Here is a 22,875-nt window from a genome sequence, read left to right as displayed (position 1 = left end):
TGATACTCTACAAGGCTTTTATACAGACTTGGCTTCTTTTAAATCTGTTTCTTTAGTGTGGTCTGGTCACCCATCTGCCCAAACACCTTGTGGCGAAAACAGTTGCACACACTGCCTGTGGCACAAAACACACTCTCATTCCCCCCCACAGACAGACAGACCAACTGACACACCAAACACAAACTCAGGCGGTCACAGATTCAGTGACTCATTATATAAGATATAAGACAGGAAAAGGAAGCTGCTGCAGCTGCAGGCCTACATTTGTGATATGAGGTGCTTTGTTAATATAAAAGGCTCTGAACTTCAAAAAGCGAGTCACAGGTGAATAACTGGAGCACATTTCAATTCTAGTGGAGCTCAAACTGGCATCGACAAACGACCACACCCGACATCAGCACACTGAAACTACAACTGATAGATCATTAGCAGCTTCTGGAGCAAGACATTACCTTTGGGCTTTCAAAAGTAGTCCTACATATACACATCACGCAATTTTTTGTGTGTGAAAATGACAATTCTCTATTCTAGGAAAATGAATGAAACATTTTCATGAGGTGCATTCAACTATGAATTCTATCTTTGCTTCCCTCTCACACAGTCTGACATGAACCATCAAGGCATCGTTAGAGCAGTACATAATGTATGGTGATATTAGGTTAAGTGGTTGGAAGGCAAAGATGTGCTACATCAGCTGCCAAGCCTCGCTTGGGAAGCTCAATAACCAGGAAATGAGCTCATCATATCGGACTGTTCTGAAAAAAAGATCCAGAATTGTAATTTCCCCTCTGAAGGCTCTGTGCTGCAGCGTCTCAACTAAAACATGCAGGGTATTCACAGCAGCTGTGTTTGACTGTGCTGTGTTAGATTGAAATCAAAGAATCATAGTTTCTTTTAAATCCTCCATGTACCTTTATTTTTTTTTATCTGCCAACAAAGTAGAAAAATAAACTTTAGTCCTTTGGCACAGTGTTGCATGAAGCAGTTTCCAGACACATGAACTTGCTCCCCCTTCTGACAATCCAGAGGAACTGCACCCAAAGTCAAGTTACTGAATTTTAAATTAGATCATGATACAAAATGAAATAAAATGTATGTTTTATTATCGAAGATGATCCGGGAAACTTTAATCAGTAGATTGGCGATATATATGACAACAAGTAGATGACTTCAGGACAACTAATGACTCTAATGTTTGCATTTTTCGAGTACAGTTCAAGTGCAGATCATTTGTATAAAAGACATGATACCATCAAACTGAAGGTAAGGTACATCGAGATAATACTAAATAATATATACATGCATGTCATACCATTTAAAAAGTTAAGACCATGATAAATTTGGCACACATTTGCCATCTAGATCCAAAGTCCATCAGCATATTTAGCTTACTACTGCTGGCAAATTAGAGAGAATATGAGATGACTGGGGGGGGGAATGCTGTCATCTTACACCCCATTAACCCGCTACTGCCTGGACCAGAGATCATCTCTCCTTCACAAAAGAAATTATTTTCCTGAAAACACCTTCTGGAGCCCAGACTGTGAGACTCCTTTAGCTATTGTGCGTTTTATGGAGTACAAAGAAAAAGAAATTCATGATCCAGCCACTGGGCTACAGTTTTAGACAAGACATCATTATGAAGACAACAAACAGACTAAAAAGCAATATGATTCAGCATGACAGGACATTATTAGAGAGCTACAAATATATTTCTGCAATCATTAAGTTGTCTTCTTGTTATCTGCACTATACCCTGCTCCACCTCGTCAGGCAATTCAAGTCATTTTTCTCTTAAAACAAGTCAGATACGGTTTGTCGACAGCCATCAGTGTTGTATAGAGATAAAAAAAGAGGGCTAGAATTTCTAAACAGTGGATGAACTCTTTGTTTCTTGACATACTTTGGCATCATTAAGAAACATGCATAGGATCTGGAGAGCAGCTTTCCTTTTTATAGCTAATACTGAGTGCTTCATTAGTTAAGTATATTGATAATACAATACAGAACACAATCTACTACAGCAACCGAGTGCTGCAATAAAAACATAACTATAGTATCCACATCTGAAGGCAACATGATGCTTGTGCAGCAGATCCACAGCTAGAGAAGCTGTTTGAAACTTTATACTGTAGGTACTGCTCACGGGAGAGTAAACAAATCAATTCCACACCTGAAACTACATACTGAATGTCTGTTTGTGGTCCTGTTTTCCAATATTTTTCTGGATGCCATCTCCCTTATTGTCTAAAAAAAGACAGATTACTATAAGGTGGATTTCCCTCATTTTGTATGAATTTACATGTCCTATTGTGAATTTATATGATTTTAGTGTATTTTGCCAAGTAGTTATTGTAGCAAAGAACAAGGGACATTATGGTATTTCAAAATAATGAGTAGCTGGGTAAGAAAAATGATATGTTGTTGGATATGTTTTGTGAGATGAATAAATGCCTCAATTTAAGAGCCCTGCCCTCAAGAGGTAACCTATTTTGAAATTCTATAAAAGGAAAAACACAAAAATAAAAAGGGCACCATGTATGCACTACTGCAGTCCTCATCATGGCACCTATACCCACTCAGTATCTTGGCATACTGTATAAGGTTGAGCACTTTGCATCATTAAATACATAAGGAAAAAATACTGTTTTGTTTTAAAAAACCAACAAGGAACAGAGAAATGTCCTAATGTGCATTAGCAGTCCATGACGCCGCCGAGTCCTGTTCATACAGAGGAAAGGTCCAGTCGTGCAACAGCCTGCAGTTTCTTTTTCATGGAATCGAGGACAGGAAAAACAAGAGGTCCGATAAGAATACTGTCTTCTGCAATAATAATAATAATTAATAAAAATAATTCCTTCTGCAGAGTGACTCCTCCGTCAGATGAGTGCTGACCCAGATACAGTGTATGTCGGTACGCAGACACTGGGCATCAGGAGAGTGCAGCGTATCCCTGTGGTCAGCAGGGGGTAGTGAGGGTTCTGAGGTCACCGAGGTCAACTTCAATTCACCAGCAGGACGTCCTCATATGTCGTCGTTCTGGGGAAATTCAAAGAAAGATGGCTCATGTAAAGATTTTCTATAGTCTATATTATATATATCATAATCATATATTACTATTTAGTCACATAATGGTGATATTTTGTACTTAAAAATTATGTTAGAAAAAGTAAAAAAAAAAATCACAAACATGTTGTAGAAATGCAATATTTTTCAAATCTGATCTCCACTGTGCTCACTCTACCTCAAAATACTTTTTTTTTATTACACTAGGACAAAAGGACAAACAACTCATGCACATAAAGGAACAGAATAACAATACCACCAGCTGAAAACAACAAAAATAAAGGAAAAACTAACTAAATAAATAACTCAAAATACTTACAAACCAGTGTTGTCATGTGAAAAAAAAACCTTTTTTTGGCATTTTGCTTTTATTTTGAAAGCAGAAGTAGAGGTACAGACAGGAAATGTGAGGAAAGAGAGGCATGCAACAAACGTCCCTGTGCAGAATCAAACCGGGGACATTGCAGTTATATGGTATGCGTCTTAACCACTAGGCCGCTTGACACCTCGTAACTCCAATTTATATTACATTTTTTGACTACACTTTAATGTTTACTTGATTTTCTACGGTTTGACAAATTCTTACTGCGCTTGGTCCCTCAAACTCAAAAAAGCATGGTGGTCTTACTAACATAGCTGTCTCTGTTACAGCTGTTAACAGTTTTGTTACCTGATATAACCAGGTATCTCATATAATGTCTTCCCCCTTCTTTCCTTTGCTGCTACTGTCTGTTATTAGTTACCCCGCTGATGTGTTGTTTAAATACAGTTAGATATAATTATATACTAAACTAAAATAATTATTCAGTCCTCGTCAATGGATCATCTGTTGTTTCTCATAGGACACCACAGAGAGATGATTGTTGTTGTTGTTGTCCCCCCCTCCCCCTCTGCTCCTCACCTGTCACAGCAGCAGAAGAAGGAGCACGGCGAGGTCTCCAGACCCCTGAACTTCCCAGAGTTTGGTGTGTCCGTACACTCTGCTATGAAAGCGTGCAGGTCTGTGATGTGGATGGGTTCTTGGGTTTGGTGCTGTGGAAATCAACGAGTATACATTACTGTTATTTTTTATTCTATTTTTCTCTTGTGCCTTCCCTTTTTCTATAGCTCTGACACCATTCTGGCAGTCGAAAAAAAACAAAATAAAAAACAGAAATGAGAAACTGGTTTAAGTCAACCCCATTTCCTACCTTTATGGTCTCGTAGGCTCCCGTGATGAGAGCGATAAACAGCGACAGCACCATGTAGATGAAGAGGGAGATGAAGGTGTACAGGTAAACTTGGCTGAACAGCCAAACCAGAGTACTGCTCTCCTGCATCTCCGAGAACGTCACGAACATGTCGTCCCCGTTAATGAGGGAGAACAGGCACTCTGACACCATAGACAGAGAACGGAACTGAGGGAGAGAAAACAGTAATGAAACCATTAAGCAAACATTAAGAAACTGAAATTGCTTACAAGCTACAAGTTACAGTAAAAAAATTTCCACAAGTGACAGTAAAACTTTCTGAAAAAGAAAGTGCATAATACACCAACTCAGGAAGTCTACTAGGGGAAAAGAGGGGCAACAGCTATGAGTGAGTCCTTGACATTGTGATTTGTAGTGAGAGCAGGGAGCAGGTAGAGGAAAATCTAGAGAGATGGAGGTCTGCTCTGGAAAACAGAGGAATGAAGCTTAGCCGCAGTAAGACAGAGTACATGTGTGTCAATGAGACGGACCCAGGTGGAACGGTGAGAAGGTTACAGGAGGCAGAGGTGAAGAAGGTGCAGGACTTTAAGTACTTAGGGTCAACGGTTCAGAGCAATGGAGACTGTGGAAAAGAGGTGAAGAGGCGAGTGCAAGCAGGTTGGAACGGGTGGAGAAAAGTGTCAGGTGTGTTGTGTGATAAAAGAGTATCAGCAAGAATGAAAGGAAAGGTGTTCAAGACGGTGGTGAGACCAGCGATGTTGTACAGCTTAGAGACAGTGGCACTGAAGAAAAGACAAGAGGCAGAGCTGGAGGTAGCAGAGCTTAAGGTGTTGAGGTTCTCTTTGGGAGTGACAAGGACGGACAGGATCAGGAATGAGTACATCAGAGGGACAGCTCATGTTAGATGTTTCGGAGATAAAGTCAGAGAGGCCAGATTGAGGTGGTTTGGACATGTTCAAAGGAGAGACTGTGAATATATTGGTAGAAGGATGCTGAGGTTGGAGCTGCCAGGCAGGAGGTCTAGAGGAAGACCAAAGAGGAGATTTATGGATGTAGTGAGAGAGGACATGAAGTTAATTGGTGTGAGTGAAGAGGATGCAGAGGACAGGGTTAGATGGAGGCACATGATTCGCTGTGGCGACCCCTGAAAGGGAACAGCCGAAAGGAAAAGAAGAAGAGCTATGAGTGAGTCCAGTTTTCTGTGGTTTTACTAAAGTTTCACTGAGTCACTGTCTGTGGGTGGAGAAGCATCCACAAAAGGGTTTCATATGGGAACAGGGCTATCTATGGCACCTTAGTTACTGAGAAAGGGGACACGTTGAAACCTGGTTTTGTGATTCAGGCCGACAGGTACATTTTCATATGCTTCAAAAGAGCCATAAGAATTGTAAACCAAACTACTTATTTAAAACCAAGGAACTCACTGTTTTTTAAAGGCTCTTAAAGTCAGACACTCTGTAGATTTTGAAACGGTCCAGATCATGTATAAAGTTAAAAAGAAAAATTACTACCTATCAGTATCCAAAAGTTGCTTAAAACATATAATGTGTGCATTTAAGAAAAAAAGGTTAAGGACTGATGTAAAAAGTGTAGTATTTTTAGTTAAAGGAGAGAATTGATGGAGCAGTTGTATGTTGTATGTTGTCTGTGGAGCATACAAAGTTTTTAAACCTGGTGTCTGTAGTGAGATCTCCGTACTGACGCACTGGTAATGATGTGTTTTACGCCAACCAGCAATGACTGGTTTGGTTTTGATTTGATTTGATTTGATTTGATTTAGTTTGCCAGAGCGGGGAGCAACCCAGAGGCATGTAGAGAGCTCCGTGATTGCTGGAGGTCCACTGGAGAGAATGTTTATTATTGTTTATTTTGTTTATTATGATTGTATAGTTTATATTAATATGCTCTGGCAACATTGTATTGTATGCAGTCATGCCAATAAAGCCGCTTGAACTGAAACTGAACGGAGTTGACGCAACTCTCTCTCTCTCTCTCTCTCTCTCTCTCTACATGGCTCTGCATTTAATTGCAAATGTGAATCTTTAAAAACAGGTGAAGAGGGCAAAGCAAACGAGTTGCATGTGAGGGGACAGATAAAAGCTAGAACAGAAATATGTAACTACAATTACAATAAAAATGTACTTACTTAAAGCTGCTAAAATCGATATTTTCATAAAAACAATGTATCTAATCATAATGTGAAAACAATGTGACAATGTGAACGTGCATGTTACAGAGCTTTATAGCGAGTTTCAGCTCATTGTCCTGCCCACAACTTTACTGTTTTGGTTCACTTTCACTGCTCTCAGAGCATTGTTTTCAGCCGCAGCAGGCAGCTGTTTTCAGCAAAAAAGCGAGTTAATATTGGACTTAAATTCGCCACATGACCAGAAACACGACTCCAAATGAATGATAATGTTGCTCCGTAACTGCTGGATGTGTAAATAAACAACTATATGCTAATAGGGTCCCCTTATCAACTGAAAAGGTGATGATATTTCAATGTTGTGTTCACAACTCGTTTCCGCTTGTCCAAAGTGACCAAAATAGTAAGTTATTTTAGGTTTAAGTGGTTTTACTGCACCAAATATCACATCCATGTCTACAAAAGTTTCAGTTTTGTTCACCTTGACGTGGTATGGTCCCAGGACGATCCAGCCACAGAAGCAGTAGCCCAGATAGATGACGGCCACGCAGCAGCAGAACCGAATCACATTAGGGAACGCTGCTTGAAGTGTCACGATCAGGATCTATGGAAAGCACAGACACATTAGACAGATCAAATTACAATGTGAGAGGGAGCAGAGAGACTAGATTAACAGGATTTATTACATTACATCAATCCATTAAGAGGAACATTTTCTCACATTTTGACAAGTTATTTAATCAACAGGAACTTACAACATTATTAGTGTATCTGTGACTTACATTGTACTTCTGGAAGAACGTGAGGTAGCGGATTACTCCAACCCACACCAAGAGGGTGGAGGTTCCCAACAGGATGCCACACAAGTCATACGAGGACATATTCTGTCAGGAGAGAAGAAAAGATACTTAATGGATACAGGCAGCACAATTTCACAATGAACACACAGCATGAAAATCGCTGTGTTGATGATTAACTCAACGATGGGCTTACAACGATGTTCACTGGCATCAGCTACAAGCTTGTTGAATTCTGTGCAACTAACTGCAAGGAAAAACGATAGCCGACATTGTCGCTTAAGGTTGTGGAGTTAAGCAGGACACACCTTAGACTCGATGCCGATTTTGATGACACTGCCAGTGATGGTGAGGATGTCGCTGATGATAAGGAGGATAAACCAGCCGTTAATGAACTCCAGTCGGTCCGCCCAGCACACTTTACGGTCCAGAGTCTCCCTAAAGAACTGCACAAACTCCTGATAAACACACAAGAGACAGACAGAGACAGTAAGAGAGGAATTAGCAAACCATGAAGCATGAGGTACACATGTAGTGAAAGGACTAATGACTGGACATTCAGTCATTAAACCTTAAATTAAATAAACACACTTATAAAATCATTATATCCTCAGTCTGCTAACGTTTTCCCTTGATTTAAGCCTAACCATCTAAACCATGATTCTGCATGGACTGGCGACTGTAGTGCTATAATTCAAAGCTCTCATTCTGTTGTATGTTTTCCTTTGAATGGAACAGACTTTTCGTACCTGTTGCAGTATGATGCCTCGCAGTATGGAGCGCCCACACAGCAGTAGTGACAGCATGCACACCAGAGCCACAGCCACATCAAACGCTAAACGTGTGTAGTTCTCAGCTGGGGGTTCAAAGGGAGAAAGCTATTAGCAGTGTTTCAGTTACATGTTGTAGTAGTACATCACTACTGCTGGTGGTGTATAAATAACTTCACACATTGAAACTTCCTGTTGGTAACTGTGAGCAACTTTTAACATAGATTTCCTCATGTAACACCTTTGCTAGTTAGTAGTATCATCTTTCTAACTGCTGCAGTATTTATATGACTGCTATGAGTCTCATGTTACTTGCTGCTATCTCCTCTTTTCTTTCCCATCCATACACTCATCTGGTGTCTCACCGTGTCCAGAGACGCTCGGGTCTTTACACTCCTTTATGGACGCCTGGTTTTCTAACCGGATCTTCACCATGCCGCTGTGAGCCTTGTTGTCCAAGACTATCTGAAGGAGAGAGGCATGCAATTCATATCTTTTGAAACTGTAGTACTTCAGAATGAAGTTTGCAGAATGAAATATAGATAGGGGTTTCTTTGTTTCATTCAAACAGTGTTGCACAGGGCTGTAGCTACCAATGAGAACACAGAGGTCATGTCTTCTGTAATATTTCTAGAAATTTGAGGGGTTTAATAACATGAAGAGGAGCTTACAATATGCAATTACACACATTTGGGATTTTTTACTGTTTTTATATAATAAAAATATAGGCCGGTATATTGCTGCGGTAATAAAAATAAATTAAATACAATACAATAAAAATACTTTAAAAAATTTTATACGTAAAAATTGTGATTTTTTTAAAATACCTACTTTTCAAAACAATTATTAAATTCTTTACATTTTTACAGTTTTGGTTGGTAAAAATGTCTTAACTGGGTGGGGTTCTGGTGGGGAAATGTGGACTCATGACCTCGGTATGTCAAAAATCCTGGCTATGAACCTGGGACTTTGACTATGGCCTAGATTTGGAAGAAAACTGCAACAACATTAAATAGTATTAATCCCACAGTCGACAGGAGCATCAAAGACAGGCTCTGGATTATTGTGTTGTCTTGTGTCTTCTGGTGTTGATGCTGACTTACCCAAATATCTAGGTTGGAGGTGCCAAAGAAACTATAATAATTTATCTATTGTAATTATTAGGAATAATTCCTCATAATTTTGCCAATCAGTCCTTTTCAGGTGAGGTAATTTCTACTAAACTTTTGACCACACGCCCAAATAACCAGAAACCTCTGCAGCAAGCTGTTATTCAGTCCCATTACGATGAACAGAACAAAAATTGTGCAAAACAACAGAGATGCCTCAACCAGGATGTGTATTGTTGTAATTTTCACAAAACACAATCCATTTTGTTGAGCTCAGCAGTTGAATAAACCAAACTTTTTCATATGTATAATCCTGTGAACATCACTGCCCCTGGACATCTCAAGTATGAGCTCTTGAGCAGTGCTGGGAACTGAACCATCAACTTCTTGAGAACAAAGCAGCCTCTCTAACCAACCTGCCATTCACTCTACCTCTGGATCAAGCATGCGTATGTCCTTGCCCTTATTGCTCACCGTTATTGAAAAAGTGTAGCAGTCTGGGATCTCATTGTTGATGATGGTCTGTATATTGATCGCCTTCAGCTGGAACTGTATTGTCACATTAATTAACCTTGAAAAAAGAAATTGGTGGTAATTAAGAAGGAAACAGACACAGATTGGGAGGTATAAGCAGACATTTCATGTTGCCAGAATGACTGACTCGCATACCTCTGTGTGTTTTTGTACAGAAACCTGTTAGTATTCTTGTATACATGCTTGAGTGTGCGTGTACTGCAGATATAAGTGACTTGTTGAATGTCATCATCAGATACTACAGGGATAAATGTCACCAAATGAGGAGGAGCTGAAGCTAGGGCTGCCCAATTAATCGAAATATTATCGAAATGGCAATATAGGCAAGTGCAATATCCAAATAGTAGTAGCTGCAATTTTTTGATAAAGGTAAAATGTGTGACAAAACAGCATAATAATGAAGTACTGTAGTGCTGCAGAGATGCCCTGGCCTACAAATCTTGTTCTCTTGTTTGGTTCAGACCCCAACAAATGTCACATCATAATGATTTTAATAGTATATTCAGTGAAAATGAAAATTATGATGCAAAAATGATCATTCCCACTAATCGTGAATCATATCTCAATCGTAATATCTCTCAAAATAATCACAATATGATTTTTTTTTTTTTACCATATCGTTCAGCCCTAGCTGAAGCCATGTGAAAAATTAAGCCTTACTTGTGGAACTTGAGTGTAAAGTTCTTGTAGCTGCTGGTGAGCGGAGCTGGAGGGACTGACAGCGGGTTCACACCTATACAGTCTAAAGATAGTGGAGAACAGACAGAGCACAGTCATGTGGAGTAAATACTGGCATATACTAAATCTAATACTGGCATATACTGAAGTTACAATCAAAGAGAGGGGGAAAAGTTTCAGAGTTTCCAGTTTCTGGCATTTTGCTGTTCCTCTCTGTATCGTGAGTACAGCATAAAAAACAAAACAAGTATGAAATCTTATCAGAATTATTAGAAGTAGCAGATCACAAAGAAGCATTTGACATACATGTGATATGAGATTTTAACATGAGGTTGTTTCCACTGTTCTTACTTCCTCTTAATTTGGTCAAACTGCACTCAAAAACACTGATTTGAGGAAGTAAGAAACTCTCTCACTGGAATTGTGTATATGACATATAAATAAGACTAACTGAACAAAAATGCTGGTGACAAAGAGTAATCGTCAACACTTTACTTTAACATTTAGCATTTATAAGCAGTATATAAACATTTAATAAATGTACACAGTATAATGTAGTTGTAAGCAGATATGAGGACATGTGTGTATTAATGTACAGTATTTGTCAAATTATAACATCTCCTATGATGACACATTTCATATTAGTACAACATAAAATATCACATTTTTCACCAGTCCTGATGCATGTGCAAAGTTGCACAACTTTTCGAGCACATTTAGGCCCTGAAAAATGCAAGCAATCGATAAAAATAATAATAATTCCTTACATTACAATAGGGCCTTTGCCGCCTGTTGGCACTCGGGCCCTAATAATGATTAGAGTTCTGTCAAACATTTCATATACAATGCCATCACAGGTCAAAAATATGATAATACAGTATGCTGGATTAGAAAAATGGATACATTTACAGGCAAACAGTTACATGCATCCAGTGATGTTTAAAATATCAATACATGGACCTCAAAGGTGCAATCTATGGAAGCTCATTGCAGCCACCAAAGCAAGAGACTAGAGACCTTATCACGTAATTATGACTTTCATATCTCATAATTATGACTTACTATCTCATAATTATGACTTACTATCTCTTACTATCATAATTACGAGATCAGGTGTTACATCGTATTCTGTGACTCATCAGATTCTGTGACCTGATTCGGTGAGGTGGTAAGCACTCTGCTCGTCCTCTGACTATTTAAAACCAAAGTGTATGCAAACTATGCATGAAACACCCTTTTAGGACAACCTATTCTTCATGTGGTCTGCCACTGCAGCACTATCTCCACTTTTTCATGTGTTTATTTTAATGTAAAAGGGAAGTGTGCACTTGTGTTTTTCAGTTACCTTGACAGTGAGTTCAATCAGTTGCTCTGGTTAGCATACGGTGGCGCAAATGCTCATGGTGCACTTTATGCGTGACAATTTAACTCCAATAGTTTAACTAAACACATACCATGGTACATACAGTATCTCCTGTTCATACCCATTACAGCCCCCACCATCAAATGTGAACTTCTGTTAGCAACGTTAATGGAAATCACAGCTATATCTCCTTCACATTGTACAGTGTAGTTCATGTACCTGTGATTATATGTGGGTCTATACTGAAGGTGTCATTGGCTGGGTCGATGCTTCCCTTCTTGTAGTACTGTTGGCAGAGGGAGAGCGCACTGCCATTTACACCAACATCGTAGACATATGCATAGCGTCCCACTGTGGTCTCAGGTAACGCCAGATACTGGGGGTAGGAGAATAACAGAGTTGAAAATGTGTCAACCTTAGGAAAAACTTTGCGTGTCTTTAGGAACCTACTTCATAAACATACAGAGACAAGAGGAAAAAGGAGAGACTGAATGGAAATGACAAAGTTCAGTCGGTGGCTGAGCTGAACACAAACAGGCAAACTCCCATACACATGGTTGATGTGTCAGTTACTAGCTAGCTTATAGCTAACATCTGTACAGTTGGTAGAGATAGGTAAAGATAATCATGTCCACCACAGGGTGAATTATAACAACTTTGGTGCTTATCTGGATTTTCATCTAGGGCTATAATCAGGTCAAAATGTTTATTTATTCAATACTTTGATTTATGACCAAATATCTGCAGAACTAATGACATTCCCATCAGCCCCAGGTGTTTAGTGCTAATTTGCAAATGTTAGCATGCAAACACACTAAACTAAGACGGTGAACATGATAAACATTACCTGCTAAACATCAGCATGTTAGCATTGTCATTTTGAGCATGTTAGCAAGCCGACGTTGGCATTTCACTCAAAGCCCCACTCTGTCAAAGTACAGCCTCACAGAGCCGCTTGTATTGCTGTAGACTAGTGTTATCAGTGTTGTTGATACTCCAAACCATTTGGCTGTGACATTCAAATACATCTGGCAGCAGATAACCAGAAACAAGAAGTGAGCTGTATTTCTGGATTGTTTTGCCTGTTCATGATCACAATTGCTCAACAGATACAAAACTACTCAGTGTACCTGCAAGCTGTTTTTAAACAATCCCTCTTTCTCCACTAGCCGCCAATGTAATAGTCACATTTTGGCCTATGACTTCTTGGGTCAAGACAAATCTAACAAATGTAGTCGGGTCAATTATTCAACCTGCTTTTTGACACTTAAACAAAATGGCTTTGGTTCAACTCAGTTGATCCAATCGCAACTTATTATATCTGAAAGTAGGTTTTTTTGTGGCTATTTAAGAAGATTTTCATACTCCAACCCATTAAGCCAACACTTGATGAAGTTGACTTAGTTATACAGTTATACCAGGTTATAATAATTCAGTCAAATTTGGGCCTATAAGTTTGAAGACACCAACACATATTTTAGATTCCACAGCTCTAAATGGTGCAAGGTTTCATGACAGTTGGTTATAACATGTTGGGCCCTCATATCACATATAATATTGTATCATACAATACTATATGTGGTGTATATTATGTAGAGCATAAGATTTATTATGTCAGGATCACAGCTGCAAACCAATTGGTGAGCAGGAAATTAGAAACTGCATAATTTCCAAATGTACTTTCTCATGGTGTCACAATATCAGTTTCTTTGTGAGTGAATAGTTTTAACATCCTTCAGTTCTGTCAGGAACATTCAGATTATTTATTGCAAACCATTTGGCTGTGTTCACAGGCAGTGGGACAATACTTTTGCCTGTCATGATGAAAATGGATCAGTAGGTAGAAATATCCTGTGTGCACTGTTTAATGTTCTTTTGTTTGGCCCCTGCAACCAGCTGTATTTAGCTAACTGTATCTTTTGTATTGCTTTCTTCAATGAGGATGGACTTCAGTTCTACATGCAAGGTTTTTATTTATAAACTGAGATGAGTGAATAATAAAATATTGTTCATAAATACCCCCAACTAGTCTTGAAGTGAATGATTGTTTTTTGTATTCAGTGAACCAATATAAGTTGTTCTGTTATGACAAGAAACAGACTTTGGGCTACAGTTAGAACATAATAATGACCAACTAACCTAACAGTTTCATATATTTAAGCAGCTTTTCCATTTTCCTCAGAGCTTACCTGGTCCACGGCGTAGAAGATGTGGTCGTAGACATCGTTCTGTGTGTAAACAGCAAAGGAGCCATCTGAGGACTCATCGTAGTCTTTGAGGAAGAGGTGCTTAAAGGTCATAGTGTTCTCCTCCTTGAAGGTCACCACCACCTGGTTACTGAGGCCAAACAGCACCAACTGCAGCAAAGAGGGGAGGGTGTTCAAAAAGTTGTCAGATCAAAGGAAAAGGAGAGAGGGGAGAGTGAGACATGTCAGGAGGAGGAGTGGGGACAAAGAAAAACCCTGAGGCTGTACATTCCAGGTGCATCTCTAATACTGCAGGCTTTGTGTTTAAGAACTATGCTGTAATTTATGGCTCATCTGTCACATAATCTGAACGTTCTCTGTGTGTTTTTGCACCTCATAAATCACTGACAGCTCCCATCCAGGAAGTATGGATGAGAGTTGTGCACTGACAAAGTAAAAAAAAGAATCCCTGTTTAATTTTCTGACTGCAACATTTATTTGGGTTTCACACAGTATCTCATTTATGTCTGTGGACCATCATTTTTCTTTAAAATTGTATTTATTAATATTATTAGTAATTTACAATGTCATACATAGACTTGGCACAAAAATGAGTTGAGATAAAATCCCTTTACATGTAAATACTGTATTATACTTTTATTTATTAAAGTCACCTGCTGTATTTGTGTGTATAAAGTGAAACAATATTTTTTACAACCTTAAGCTGTTCTATAATAACATTTTCATCAAGATTTGTCTTTTCTTGTATTTTAGATTCCTGGCAGCTTTACACTTTGTTAAAATGACAAAATGATAAGTCAGACTTATAACTGATAAATAAAAAGAATCAGTGCATGTGGGGTCAGGACAATTTAAAAAGGTGCTAAACAAAGACAAAAATGATTGCATAGGAAGTCAACAAAAATGAACACTTAATGTATGTCCAAGCAATCAAACAGTATGTTTGGTTCACACTCACTGAGTCAGTGAGTCAGAACTTAAACTATGTGTATTCACATAAAAAAAATACGGCAAGATCTAGGGACAAGTTTGGGCAGGAAAAGACTAATCTAAATCAAGAGAGCAGATTGACTGAAAGTGTACATACAAAGACATACTGTAAACAGTCTTGTGGTAAGAACCGAAAGAGCAATACAGGATTTAGATGCAATATGTGACGTACCTGAGCTGTGACAATAATGATCTTGAGCAGCTGCAGGATCAGCTTATAAGGCTTGCGGCCCTTGGCGTGATATTTATCACAGGGGCTCATGAAGTAGTATTTCAACTTCCTGCGAATGGCCTCCTCTTCCTGATCAGCCCCGACCCAATGACCTGCCGTTGCTGTGGGAAACCGATGGTTGTTATGGTTGTTGCCATGGCTGTTACTCTGATGGTCATACTCCCCGCTGCTGTCTGTGGAGCCGTAGTGAGTCACTGAGGAGCACAGGCCTTCTCGTTCTGAAAGAAGAAAAAAAAAAAAGGAACGTTTATTTTCGAAGGGTTGCTCAGGCAATTTTTCCCCCCTAAGAACTCAGTCAACACAATAAAAAACACTTAATAAATCTTTTACCAGGACTTCTACTCAAAGACAGCTGACGCATAAGCTGAACAGACTCAGAAACTTAAGAACAACATCGTATAAGTGTTTCTAGTGGTCAAACTAAAAATCCTGTATGTGTCAATATTCGAGCCTGATCAATAAATCATACGTGCAGCATGTTGATGTTAGCGTTTAGCTCAAAGCAGTGCTGTGTGTAAGTACAGCCTCACAGAGCCGCTAGCATGGCTTTAGTCTTGTTTATGTTATGTTAGTGGAGTTGATCTTTGTTTCAGGTCAGGTGGCCCACGTTAAAACATAACAGGAAACCCTGGCTTTAATATTTTTTAGTATATGAGGCATGAATAAATGGAGCCAGGTCACAAGGCTGTTACACTAAAGAATGTCAAGGCGAAGATAAATCAATTGTGCATGGTAATTCAGCGATTAGGCAAAACTAGATGACGAGCACCAAGACAAGAGGCCCTATTGTGCAGTGCAACAGTTGTGACTGTAACAACTGGCTGAGGAGGAAAGCACCAATCACATGAATTGAGATGGTCTACCAAAGTGCTGAGCCTAAGTCTAGTCATTTCTTGCTAAACCTGACTCCACGTTCTACTAATTGACACAGACTTCGAGCGACAGCATCCTGTCAGGAACACACGTGTGCACGAGCCTGAACAGTCTGTCTTCAGCTTTTACCACTTTCACCTCAGTATGACATGTTCTCTTTGTCTCGCAATGTGTATGGCTTTACTCCTCTCTGTCCCCTCTGGCACTTTGAACATGTGTTCAACTCAGCTAGACATATGATTTAACCCTTTTGACTCCAAAGCTTCAAGGACTAAATGTTGCTAAAGGTTTGTCCTCCAAAGTGCAGGGCACAAAACTAGCCTATTTGATTTTTACAGTTGTATTTAGAGTGTTAATGACTTCTGAAATCACTGCTATACTTCTTCTCTTATTAAATTTGGAGAGGAATCATACTTTCTTCTTTTTTTTCTTCCCTTTTAAATACAGAAACTGATGTTATGGTATAACTATGAGTCTTAGAGTAAGTGTAGAAATGTATTTCAACCAGTGACAGTGAAATCTATTTTCCCAAAGAGTCTGAAGTATGTTACTGCTGACTAGTTATCAGATTCCTGGGACAGTTAGGGAAGAGCTGACAAATCTTAGAAGTCTGGTTTAACTGTGTTTGAGTTAGAATAAAAATTTAAGAGAGTATGTAGTGTAGTATGTATGTAGCGTAGTATGTATGTAGCGGTATTTAGTGTTTTCAGTTGAAATGACACTAATGAGATGTTTGATTAAAGTCTTCCTTTGTATATCTCAACGAGAATGCCTGATTCAATAAAGTTTAATTAAAAAAAAAATAGAACCTGTGTTAAAAACATCGGCCATGGGTAAGCTGGACAACAGAGCACACAATTTATGGTCAGAAAACAAAGCTGGTTGACATGTCCAGTGGTGGAAGAAGTACTCATATCTTTTACTTAAGTAAAAGTAGCAAAGCCGCTCTGTAAAAATACTCCTACATTCAAGATTTCCATTAAGTAAAAAAAGTATTAACAGTAAAATGTACATTTAGTATTATATTTTATATATACAAGTATTAATGTAAATGTACTTGTTGGGCAGAGGGCTATATTATTATATACAGTATATATCATATTATTGGAATACTATTACTGATGCGTTAACACATAAGCAGCATTTTAATGTTACAGCTGGCAGAGGTGGAGCACATTTGAACTACTTTATATATTGTTGGACAGTTTAATCTATAGCACAGTATCATATTTTATAAATTGATCCCATGTTTTGTTCGTAAAAGCTTAATCTGTAAAGTAACTAGTAACTCCAGCTGTCATATAAAGGTAGTGGAGTAAAAAGTACAACATTTGCCTCTGAAATCTAGTGGTGTTGTAGCTGGAGTTGAAGTATAAAATAGCATAACATTTAAATACTCAATTAAAGTAAATGTACTTCAGAATTATACTTAAGTACAAAACTTGAGTAAATGTACTTGGTTACTTTCCACCACTGGACATGTCATGTCTTTGTAGGAACCGACCACATCGTAGGAAAGCCACAAATCACAAAGTAGGCTAATCACGCTTAATACTTGTCACATGCTTTTAGCTTGCTAGACCTGGCTGCTTTAAAGATCCACAAACAAGGGGTCACTCAGTTTGTTCACTCAGTTTACATGCAGGAAATGACTTGTTGGGTTAGCAATAATCTCAAACTAGTCGTGGTGGTTATAGTTGTCCTCTATACAAACATGTGATTTTAGAGCATTTGATCACTGTTCTTTATTCGACAGACATGAGGAACTTATACAAGTATTACTATGTAGTCAAAGTCAGCATGTGCAAGGTCAGATAAATTGCTGAGTCAGGATGAATCCAAACTCAACAGACACAACGGGTCAGCAGAGAAAACCACCAGCATAGCAGAGTTTTCTAACAGAAATGAGAAGTGAAACAGGACAAAAAAACCCACTGGTGTTCAATATTAGCCAGCGCTAACTGTAAACAAGATTAAAGTTCAACAAAATGACACAGAAAGGGACTGGCATAACTCCAAATAATTCTCGTTACGCGTTATTCTGTGGCACCGCAATCAAACAAATGGTATTTGTCAAGTTTTCCTCTTTTTTAACTAGTTTGTAAGAGGATCACTTTGGTTACTCTAACTAAAAGGAAAGGACTAACCATCCTTGATACAAATGTCTAGTTTTCATTAAAAGACCAGTCAATGTATTTGGGAGTGATCGCAGGTTCCAATCCTTTGTTATATATATTCTATAATATGATTAGTTAACAAAATGCTGATTTTTCATCTGTAAACTCTCCAAATACGTATCTGAATATGGCTTAAAAGAGTACTCCACCAATTTAGCATTGCACTCCTATAACACTCTCGGACTCATAATGGACAGTTTTTAAAAAAAGATCAAAATCAAAGCAGCAGAACCAGAGATATCATATTTTTGACTCCACATTCTTCTTCCTTGTAAAAATGGATTTGGGTGAGTCACGCTAGTAGCGGCTAATGTAGCCTCTAACAGAGCTGAGGAGCGGGCTACAGAGGTCTGGTAAGCTCACTTCTTTCTAACTCCACACCCCCGGATTTTTTCTTCAAACCCAACCAACACTGAGTCAAGTGACATGACTTGAGGCAATTTATCCGACTTCGTGCTGCTCCCCCTGATGCAACAAAAGGCTTTATACAACTTTTTTCACGTATGCAGTAATACTCTCCGACATCTGTTAACAGACTTTGATGTGTAAAATGGGTGGAGTTGCCCTTTAAGTTAAATTAATGTGGCAAAAATAAAAATACAGTTTGGCTCTTTAATGAAGCATGACATTAACTGTCCAGCTCAACATTTTAAAGACCTTTAAAACTATGAGGCAATTGATTTTATAGTTTTACTTGTTTAGCTGGCCACACCCTTATATGGTTTAAGTCTTAAATTAAGTCTAAAGTATTTACTTTGTTTTTTTGTCAGTGTCCTTTAGCTCAGTCTACTACGAATGACTCACATTAGGAAATAAGCTGTAACCTAAGGTTTTATGATAACCACATGCGGTTGCCTGCAGTAAACCAAACCCACATTTAATCATAGGGATCAGTTCCTACATTATCCAACACCTGTTTCACCCCTGAGAGAATTTCTAGCTGTTAGAGTGATATGAATAACATCCAATTGAGCACTTGGCTTCAACAAAATTTGCTAAGAGTGACAGTCTCTTAATTAACATTGCTACAAACGATGAAGACAAGCTGCCCTGGCTTTGACAGGTATTGCGTGCCTCAGTGAGAAGAATGAAAAACAGTCGAAAGAATCCAACCACTTCACATTTCATGCAGACAATAGGCGGGAGGCCGACTGCACACATATCTTTGATCAGAGGAGTGTGTCGATCGTCACGGCAGATCGCAATCAAACAAACAGGAGTGGGTGCGGGCCATTGACCGTGCCACCAGATTTGACACAAGCCGAATAAATCTGTGAAAATATCTGGCTCTTCTGGTTCATGGCCGTCTGTGGAGTGCTGGCAGAAACACTAATGTTGCTACATGTCTGTCAATCAATCCGCGCTGTAACTGGAAATCTGTCAACAACTCGGTATCCGCGCTTACATCTAGTCTGGCTGTCCACAGCAAGAGGCCACCCACAGGCTGAGAGTCCAAAACTTCCACTTATACCCGAGACAAAGGAAACATGATACACTGATAAGCATGTTCTGTGTTATTTGTGGGTAGGAGGTGATACTTTCTATGAACTGAAATGTATCCTTCTTTTGCTGCAATGTGTTTAACTTCACTTTACCATGAGCATTTGATTCAGTTTCAACACAAGATTTATTATCAGGGGAAGAAAAAAAAGCCTGATAATATGGCTTTAAACGGTCAGTTTACCCAAATTACCAAACAAAACTTTTTTTTTTTTTTTTTTACTTAACCCTAATAGTAATAGTTAGCAGAGACAGTTTTGGTTTTATGTGCTGAGGGTTTGAGATAAGATATGCACGCGGCTGCCATCACAATACCATGGAGGTAAGCAAGGAGGTAAAGCACTAAAATTTCGTCTTTCTACAAACAATGTGCCGGTTACTCAGGAAAATGTTTTTTTTGTAGAGCAGAGTTCATAATTCTTTGTTACAAGGTAGTTCCAGTGTTCACACTGAGGTCTGTGGATTATCCCGAATAACCGGGATCTGTCATTTTCTGTGTTTTGAACACCACAAACTAAATTTAATTAACTCTCTATTGTATTACGGTGGCAGAAAAAAAATCTGAAAAACAGATATCTCAAAAGCTTTGCATTTGGATAGCTGGATACCACTAGAGGTGGGCAGAAAAAAACTTTTTGTAATTTGGGTTAATTGACCCTTTAACACGAAGCTTACTGAACACATACTGTGTGTGATGCTCCATAAAGCAGGCCTTAATCTGTATGTGTGGCTCATAGCTCCTTAAAGCAGACCAGGAAAACACATGCTGGTATTATAACTCAAGGTCTACTTACTAGCTTTTTTCAGAGCTTTCAACCGCATCTTACGGTCTTAAAAACTCTGTAAAAAGCTACCTGAATTAAGATCATTCTGATTTCAAGGTCAAGAATGAACTTTCACACTGAACTCAAAAATCCTTCACAGTACAGAGGAACACTATAATCAGTGGAGCCTTACTTTATTCATCCAACCCACATCAACAATCTGCCAAAAAACTGTGGACCACGCATGAGAGCAGCTTATGAAACGGTGTTGGAGCCATTATTATGCATGACAGAGTCAGGCCGTTCCAGCACAACTAGGGCTGCAACTAAAATTTATTTTCAATTTCAGTTAATCTGTCATTTACTTTTAAGATTAAACAAACAACCAATCATTTAGTCTAAAAATGCCAGAAAATAGTGAAATAGCATCAGTTTATAGTGTTATAAAAAATTGATTAAAGCAGCAAATCACTTTAAAGAAGCTGGAAACAGTGAATCTTTGGCATTTTTGCTTGAAAATAGAATCAAACGATTAATTAATTGTCAAAATAATACATTTTCTGTCAATCGACTAATCGATTAGTCGTCTAAGCTCCAATGTAGTCTATTTCTGTTCTGTTCTATCTCATACCAAACAATTAAAAATCAAAACCTGTAGCTGAGTGTAAACCCAGCTACAGGTTTTGTATTTTTATTTTGTAAAATTAATGTGAAGATTTGTTTGAGATCTCTGCCTGAATGGCGCTGCCACAGTTTCTGTATTAACACATGTAGAGGAGTGAAGACAAAAATATAGTCATCACAGCAAAAAGCTGATGTTGACAGAGCAGTTTGGGAAAAACACACATGATGATGATGACTACTGTACCTCAGCTGCCCAGAAGATGACAGAGCAGAAATACAGTAACGGCTGACCGTAATGTTGTGGATGTCTCATCAACAAAAACAACTACCGTTACATTTTGGACAGCATTACGCAGCTCTAAAACTAGCCGAAATCCCAGAGAGAAACAACAGCACTGTGTATTAACGAGCAAAACAATATCTGCTTGTAAAAAGACACATGAGTCGTGAGTAACGGCTAAGTAAAACGATAAATTTAAAAGTTAACGTTAAATGTCGGCACTAGCTAGTTACATTACCTGAGGAGGAGTCCTGGTGTCCTGTCGCAGCCATGTAGTTACCCGTTTAAAAAAACCAATATGTAAAACATATAGCTAAAGCTCAGAGTATCCAAGTGTTTTTACTGTACTAGTAACTGTTTATAACTATCATGGCACCCAGCTGTCATGTAACAGCAGCCGACCTGCTCTGCTGCTGTTAGCTCACACTCTCTTCCGGTCCCTCGGGCCACGTGACTGACACCATGTGACCACGTTACTCAGAGCACAGCTCTGTGCTCAAGTGCCAGCGAGGATTTACAGCAGCAAGGCATCACTTACAGCTTAACAGCTTTATTTTTATTTTGTAAAATTACAAACCCTTAAAATATCTTGTGTGGCCTGATGTAAGTCTGCCCCAGCTTGCATGTTCATTACGATTGAAAAACCTTTTTACACTGTGACAGAGGTGATTCAAGTTTTCCAAGACTTTTGTTTTTTTCATAACTGCTCCTAAAAGAATCATCTAAACTTGTACCAAATCTGGCACATAAAGTACCCTCAAGGTTATTCAACAGCATACATTTAAATGACCCTAACTCAGGGGTTATGAGTCTGACTCACTTAAATATTTGCAACAACTAATCCCTAATATTACCAGATTTTAGTTATTCTTCAAAAGTGAATATGATTGTCTATCTCAATGTGTATTTACTTTATGTAATACAGAGCCAGAAACAAAAATAAAAAACTTCTAAATATTTTTTATTATTAGAATAACAAACCTAGAGAAAGCAACCTTGGCAGAGGTGTAAGCTGATCTGTTATTTTTGCTTTTTATGAGCTGGTAGAAACATTAGAACTATTTTCCAATAGGCTTTAATTTCAACACAGTGTCTGCAATTTAAAATAAGTTCATAAAGATAGTATTCATTACAGGACTGTTGTGCTGGATTACATTACATTGTACAGGCATCTCTGTTGGTCTGATCACTAACTGAAAAGGCCACCGCTCAACATAATTAGATGCGTAATACATTTCGCCTTTGCTAGTCACAGTCAATCAATCAGGACAAACTGTGCAAACAGTCTAGTGAGACAGTCAAATGTCATTAAAAGTGTAGCTATTGAATTCAGTCCAGATTTACCCTAAAGCTTTTTGAAGGTAAATACAAAAATAGGCCATCTCTTGCAACTGACTTCAACTGTACCATTAGTCTAATACTTTTCCATCACACATTTGTGGTACTCAGAAACAGGAGCAGAGTGAGAAGTCTCTATTTTTCTTCTCTTGGACAAATGACTCACCTTCCCTCCCCGCTTTCCCAACACTTAACTTTCCAGTTGCAGCATCCTTTATGGTAAAACATCCATGATTT

General features: G+C 38.6%; 1 protein-coding gene across 1 annotated transcript; it reads right to left on the bottom strand.

The window, feature by feature from the left end:
• Positions 1–1,081: 1,081 nt before the first annotated feature.
• On the bottom strand, positions 1,082–21,736 carry mcoln1a (mucolipin TRP cation channel 1a). The gene is made up of 14 exons (XM_044190509.1): positions 21,539–21,736; positions 15,023–15,300; positions 13,843–14,010; positions 11,873–12,029; positions 10,273–10,354; positions 9,553–9,649; positions 8,335–8,434; positions 7,949–8,055; positions 7,508–7,657; positions 7,185–7,286; positions 6,884–7,006; positions 4,257–4,463; positions 3,968–4,098; positions 1,082–3,039 (listed from the first exon to the last, which is right to left on the bottom strand). The coding sequence occupies exons 1-14, from the start codon at positions 21,570–21,572 to the stop codon at positions 3,003–3,005; spliced, it is 1,773 nt and encodes a 590-aa protein (XP_044046444.1). The 5' UTR covers positions 21,573–21,736; the 3' UTR covers positions 1,082–3,002.
• Between the last annotated feature and the right edge of the window lie 1,139 nt (positions 21,737–22,875).

The sequence above is a fragment of the Siniperca chuatsi genome, linkage group LG3 (assembly GCF_020085105.1).
Source record: "Siniperca chuatsi isolate FFG_IHB_CAS linkage group LG3, ASM2008510v1, whole genome shotgun sequence".
NCBI classification, from domain to species: domain Eukaryota; kingdom Metazoa; phylum Chordata; class Actinopteri; order Centrarchiformes; family Sinipercidae; genus Siniperca; species Siniperca chuatsi.
The sequence above is the reverse complement of the archived record's forward strand: the minus strand, read 5'-3'. Positions and strand labels throughout refer to the sequence as shown.